General features: G+C 48.2%; 1 protein-coding gene across 1 annotated transcript; it reads right to left on the reverse strand.

Annotated features, from left to right (window-relative positions):
* Nucleotides 1-982: 982 nt before the first annotated feature.
* LOC104500871 (E3 ubiquitin/ISG15 ligase TRIM25-like) lies at nucleotides 983-6342 on the reverse strand (the record flags this gene model as incomplete). The annotated part of the gene is made up of 7 exons (XM_010144594.1): nucleotides 6151-6342; nucleotides 5722-6090; nucleotides 3699-3794; nucleotides 2907-3140; nucleotides 2776-2798; nucleotides 1479-1615; nucleotides 983-1013 (listed from the first exon to the last, which is right to left on the reverse strand). Coding segments are annotated over exons 1-7 (1082 nt in total), but the record flags the coding sequence as incomplete, so codon positions are not given.
* Between the last annotated feature and the right edge of the window lie 506 nt (nucleotides 6343-6848).

The following is a 6848-nucleotide window of genomic DNA, read 5'->3' on the forward strand; positions in this document are numbered from 1 at the left end:
ATTACATTAAATGAAAGCAACTGCATTGTTAAGCTGCGCTGTGTAATTAAAACACCATTTAATTGCTTACCTGCATTCCATGCCTGTTGTCCACTCCTGGCATCGTAATCATCAAAATATAGATAAGGATCTCCTCCTGGCTTTTCAGATATGTCTGGTGAAACAAATATGTTTGCATTTAGGGCAAGACCACACTGTCCTCAACCCCCGCATTGATCAGCTGTTCTCAAACACATCCCTGCCAAAGGAAAATTTTACCATTAACCTGTCCCTAAGAAATGCTTTTCAGAAAAGAATATTTTTCCCCTCCAAAAATTAAAAAGTGGTGAAGAAAGTAGGATTTTATTTTGAATTCTGAATTAAGAAAAATTTGTTTGCAAACAGAACTTTAGTTGCAGCAATTAAAAAAAAGTAAAAAAAAAAAATCTTACAAATAACTTCTAAATAAGTGTTACTTTAAAAAGTTTGTAGAAAAGATGCACCACTGCACCCAGCTGAAATCCATCTGAGCATTAGACTAGTGCTATCTGAAGAGAAATACTGTTTTCACATTTAGTATCTCCTGCAGCATTTGAATTTTGGTCTCACCTCTGGCAAGGAGAGGAGATGCACGCAACAAAATGCTGCTCACGTTTTTAGGTGAGATATTTTCCTCTGCAAAATTCACAGCCCCAGGCCAGAGTCCCAAAGAGTAACAAGTATTTTTGAACACTTACAGTCTGGAAGGGAACCAGCACTTGAAGCTTCACTGTAAAGAAACAGTGTGTTAGTGCCTTGTAAAACACAAATCCCATCTTGCTTACACTGAAATAAGAGACATGACTAGATCTGACCCCCTCTTTTGAGATGAAGGACAACCTTTTAAACAATGCTTGTCTCTCCTTGAGACCGAAGCAGAGGAGCACAGGACACGCGGTCCTTCAGTGAACAACCACTGGAGAAATTTGCAGAGAACATTTTTGTGAGTAAAGAAAGGATTTACCCGTGATGCTCAATCTGGTCGGTGAGATAACCTAAGAGAGACAGAGAAGAATGTTTGACAAAGCTGGCAATGGATTAAAGTTTGGCATGTGGTACTGTGCCCCTGGATCTCATGGCTGGAGATAAACTGGGCAGAGATGGGGGTGGGCAAGCAAAGAGGTCGTTTCTTGAAAGCGTGATTGAGCACCCAAAGACTCAGAAGGTAGGTGGGAGCAGGAAACCACATCAGCCAGAGGAGAGGTTGCCCTTACGCTAGTTGGGAGCAGATCTCTTCCTTGTTATCCCCAGAAACAGTGTTTCTGCTCCCTTTGCCCTCCCCTCTCCACACCCCAGGATCCCACCTGAAACCTCATCAGCCCGGCTCGAGGCCGCGCAGATGCCCCGTGTAAAGGAGCCGGTGTTTGGAGGCTGTCAGCCCGGCTCGCTGAGCGCTATGGCTTGCTGTTTGCTGCCCGGGTCAGTGGCACGTGGCCAGCAGGTTGGGGCACGTCACTCACATTGCACATCTTCCAGCAGCATGTTCAGGCGAGTCATGAAGTCGCGCTTCAGCTGTTGGTAGCTGTTGAGCATGGCCTGATCCAGCTGCACTACGATCACATCCATCCCACTGGCACTGAAATTCTGACTCGAAATCCTAGGGTGCAGGCAGTCATTTCACCAAGGAAAACTATTTAGCGTTAGAAAGTTAACAAACTCCTTTGGCAGGACGGACTCTACAAAGAGGAGGGTGGAGGGTGCTCTGGCAACATGAAGTATCAGGTAAACAGCTCTCTGATAAGGTTAAGTGAGTTGCAATTTTTATATATTGCTACTTATTTGGCAATGCCTTTTGCTTACCAAACCTGGACGGGAACTTTCAAATGCTGAAAATGCGAGAGGGAGGTGGTTTTGGTAATACCCTTGTGCAAACAGTGCCTTGACCGGCAGCAGTTCAAGCACAACTGCTGTCCTGATAGAAAGAAAATGCCAAACATAGTAAATGGTGTCCAGGCTTCTGGAAAATGACTTTGCTGCCACAGGGTGGATTTTGACTTGCGGCACTGCCGTGAGTAACGGGCTGTCTGCTGCCAGCACAGCCCCTGGGTACAGAGCGATTCAAAGTTATCCTTACAATCCAAGTCCCAACTCAGTTTTAATTTGTACAGGTTACAGAGGTGACATCTTAAAATCCAGCTGGATGTTTGAACTAGCCCGTCACGCAGCTGGGGAGTTTAGTGCTGCAGCAAAATCTCTTGTGGATCTGTAACTTAGTGTGGTTTTGCACCGCTGAACTACAGCTGACACCCAGGCATCAATTAGAGGGTGATAAGGCATAAATTAAACATATCATTTGCAAGAGAAGCGATAATAAAACTGTTTAGCTATTAAGCTTGTCCACAAGCAGAAGCAAAACTTGGTGTGAGATGAGACAGTTACCTCTGCAGCCAAAGGCTATGCACTGGAACTTTTGTGCAGGAGCGTCACCGATACGCATCCAAGAGAGTGATGCTGCAAACTGAAGCCTATGGGCTTCACCGCCGATGAAAACATTTTTCTTGTAATAAAAAGCCAGTGGTTTTCATCAGAATCCAGGACCCATGGAACTGAGACTTAAAGGGACCACTGGAACAGCAGGCAGATACCTCTCCACCTCGCTAATTGTGCGGGTGTGGTGCCCTCTGGGTTGACTGGAATAGGGAGCAGCTTTGCAGCAGAGGTTGCCAGGACAGAGGGGCAAGGGCAGTGGCATTTGATCCCAGTTATCAACACCCTATTTTTTTTCAAAGAAAACAAATGTTTTCAGGTAGAACATACCTGCCTGTGGCCAGTTCAAATTCCTACAAATACGATTAGGAAAAAAAAAAAAGGGAGAAAAAAATTGTTAGTGTGGTTCCGGGAAGGGCTGCTGGCTTTCTTGTAAAGAAAAGCGGAATAGCACTGCTCACCTTGAAGAAGAGGAAAACATCCCGTTGCTCTCTCACTTTCTGTAAAGACTGAAGGTGCTGTGCAACCTCATCTCTCTTCTGTTCCATTTCCTTCTTCACTCTGGTAATGTCTGCCAGTTTTTCTTTCTCAATGGACTGAATGTCATGCAGGATCTTCTTCTCCTTCTGAATCATTTCAGTCTTCATCTCTTCAAACAGCTTTTTCAGCTGAGAAGTCACTGTTTTCGTGTTGATCTAAATGAACAATAAGAAAGTGGTGCACTGGGTCAGGATCTCAACGCTTCAGCTTAGTGTCTCTGTTTATTAATTAGGATTGTATCTATCCTTTGCACTGGCTTTAGAAGGAAGTGGACAATAAGCATGTCCTTAGAATATCTGATTAAACAGAGTTATGAAAATTAATCCCAATCGAGTAACAAAATCGGATAAAATTCAGCTAGCAATGTGAGAAATGTATCACCACACCCTGAAAATCTGACTTGTAAATTTGTTTTTTCTTTAACAGATAGAAAACTTTAAAAATACATAATGATATGTACAGTGGTCTGCCAGTCCTGCCACCTGGTCTGTGCAACCACAACACATGGAGTGTCCCAGCTGGTTCCTCCTGCGGAGCTCTGCTGGGAGACTGAGAGAAAACTTGGCTTTGGCAGTTTCTAACACCAGCATTTCCCCTGCTTTGGGCTCGCTCTCTTTTTATTCATTCGCTTTTAACAGGAGAGTTTCCATCACTCACTTCTGGGAAATTGTGGAGGAAAGATGCTGTGAGTTAGCAATGATCTGGGTACCAACCTTGAGCTGCTTCTCGCTTTTCTGAAGCTCTTCCAGGGCAGTATCTAAAGCACTGTTACGTTCCTGCAGCCATGACACGGTGTCCGAGAGTTTACCCTAGCAGAAGGACACACAGCATTGAACTTCACAGCAGGGAAGCAGCATGGGCAGCGTTAAACCAGACTGGCAGTTTGTGGAGCTGGTGAAACGGCACAGGCACCTTCTACCTGCCCGCTTTCACCAGCGAGTGCTGTAATAAACTGCGTTCACTTCCCTCCTCATACAGACAGGGCATAATGAAAACTGATACGATCCTGAAATCCTTCAAGTCAAGGTTTAATTTTTATATACCTACCTGTGGCAGGTTAATAAACAACTTTCCCTTGAAAAAGTACATTTCACTTTAATAAATCTCACTTTATCCGTTAAAGCTCTGCTCCTGCCTGAATCTTCCCAAGTGCCCAATGTGATCCAGAGCTTTAGTTCTCACATCTGACAGCAGCTGTGGGGTCTGAGGATGAGGCGATAAGCAACCATCTTTTCTGAAGATCAGAGAAACAGTGGTACTCACTCACCCCGCTATTTATTTTAACAGACACCAGATCACTGAGTGCTGTTATATTGCACTACACCACGTTCCAGAGGTGACGTTAAGCCTCGTTCTTCAGGGATGAGACAGTCTCTGAATGGTTCTGGCTGTTCCTCACTGCCTCCAGCAGTGCTTCCACACCTCGAACACCCATGAATGGCCACGGCAGACGCAGCTGCCAGACTCCCATTTCTTTAATAAAAATGATGCCTGAAAACTTGGGTTTTCAATGAGATAGTTGTCACAGCTGGAAAGTTTTAATTTTTTCAAAAATTATAAAACAAATAATTGAATTTGACTGAGGTTCCTTGCACCAAAACTCTTTTATAATTCCTCCTGAAGAGCTGCATTCCTGATTTCCCTGGCTATCCTGGGGAGCTAGAAAACAAAACAAAACAAACCAAAAACCAAGAGGAACATGCAGCTGAGATCCCAGCGTACCCACGGAGAGGGCTTCCCCCTAGACAGGGCAGTGTTGCTACTTCACCAGCTCCAGGGATGAAGGAACTTTCTGTCCGACATAGCCACTTCTGTTTGGCAGCCCTGAAATTTTTACATGCAACTTGGGACAGGAAAGTTTGTTTGCGATACGTATAACTGCAAAGGACACTTCCTGCTTTCTCCCGAGGAGGATATGACGTGTCCTGAGGTCCAGAGCGAGTCAGGCGATTCCTGCCCACGCACTGGGGTCCTGCCGGGTGTTTTGCTTGGGCTCCAGGTTGAGCCCAGAAAATTCAAACACAAAGCACTGAGTGAGCACAGCAAACGCATTTCATCCCCTCAGTCTCAGCTGATCCTGGAGCATTTCCAGCACGGCAGCTGGTCTCAAAGGCAGGGACGTTGAGACCCCACGTTCTCTGTGCCCGCTGGAACGTTGGCTCGGCAAAACTCAGGGCACAGGGAGGAGGAAGCCAGAGGGAAGGGATTTGAGTGGGAAAACCTGTTTCCCAACGCAATGCTCAGCAGTGGTGAGGTCCCCAAGGCTCTGAGGAGGAAGAGACTTCTTACTCCCTGCAGGAATATTTCTTAATCTGAGCCAGGAATGCACGTGGCGGTGGCAGGTCGCGGTTGCGTGGGGCTGCGCAGCACGGGCATGCCCCTCAGTGGCATGGGACAGCGGAACCCTGTACCTGCCTCTCGCTCGCTCTCCTGCACACACGGCCACGGCAACATGCAACCACAGCATTCACCCACCCTCGTCCCGGTCAGCCCCGAGCACCTTGCTCTGCTCTTCTCCCTCTGCTTAACCTGCCACAGCACAAAGGAGGAAATGAAAGGCAAATTCTAGCATAACGCATCAGTCCCCACTGGGGTGGACGTAAAACCCCCCGAGCTGCTGCCTGCCCTTGCCCTGCCGTCCTTAGGCTCAGGGAAAGCCTTGTGGCCCCTCTCCTGCAGCTTCCCCCCTTCCTGCAGGTCAGGAGTTTGGAGCTGCGGGCAAGGAGAGCCCCTTACCAGCTGTTTGCCGTGTTCCTCCTTCAGGGTAACGACGTTGTGGCCCTTGTGGCATCCGACAATAGAGCAGAGCACGCAGATGTACTGCCCCTCGTCCTGGCAGTAGCACTCCAGCAGCCGGCCGTGCTCCTGGCACCTCCTCTCCTCCGCCACGCTGCCTGCACCCACCTCCACTAGGACGTGGTCCTGCTGGGAAGCCTTGGCGTTGTGTTTGGTCAGATGTGCCTGGCACAAAGACGCATCGCAGGACAGGCAGGTTTTCACCGCTGGCTGGGACACGTCCAGGCAGAAGTCACAGGGAACCACCTCCTTCTTTCCCTCTGCCGAGCCCTTGCCCTCTTGTCCTTTGGAAGTGGTGGCCAGAAAAGCCTACACCATGCTGCACAGCTGGAAATTCTTCTGCAGCTCCAGGATGGGCCCCAGATGGACCTTGCACATGGGACAGGAGTAAGAGCCCTTCGACTGCTGCTGGGCACTGAAGGCCTTCTGGATGCACTGCTTGCAGAAGCTGTGACCACAGCTCAGCGACACAGGGTTCCTGTACAGACACAGGCAGATGGGACAGCTGAGTTCGTCCTCCAGGCTGGTACCGCCTTCAAGCTCTTCTCTAGCTTTTGCCATGGCTGCAAAAATGGCGTGTTAGCCAGTCTGAGAAACGAAACTAAACTGACTTCCTTGGCATCGTGCCCTGGTTGGAGGTCCACCCCAGAGGCTGCACCTCCTTCCTCTCCGCCCTGTGAAAAGTGGCTCCACCCGCAAACAGCTCTCTCAGCTGCTGCATGCTCTCAGGCAGCAGAGCTCTGCGTGTGAGCCCCCAAAGGCTGGGGGGAACACGGGGTGCTGAGGAGGGCACGAGATGCACAACTCCTCTACAGCCCTCTGCCCTCCCAGAAAAATGCTCCATCCTGATACGTGCAGAACCCCCAGGCTTGCAGCAGACAGAATAGTGTGTCGTAGCTTAACTGTTCGATTCTTTGTTACACAGTAAGTCACTAGAAACTGTCAGTTAAGACATTATGGTTAAGAAGTAGGGACTTGGCAGTCAAGAAACTAGAATAAACTGGTTTCAAGAAGCCACCTGTGAAGATCAGAGAATGTTACGCAGGAAGATGCTGACTACGCATACC

This window comes from Buceros rhinoceros, unplaced genomic scaffold, assembly GCF_000710305.1.
Source record: "Buceros rhinoceros silvestris isolate BGI_N320 unplaced genomic scaffold, ASM71030v1 scaffold18911, whole genome shotgun sequence".
Lineage (NCBI taxonomy): Eukaryota > Metazoa > Chordata > Aves > Bucerotiformes > Bucerotidae > Buceros > Buceros rhinoceros.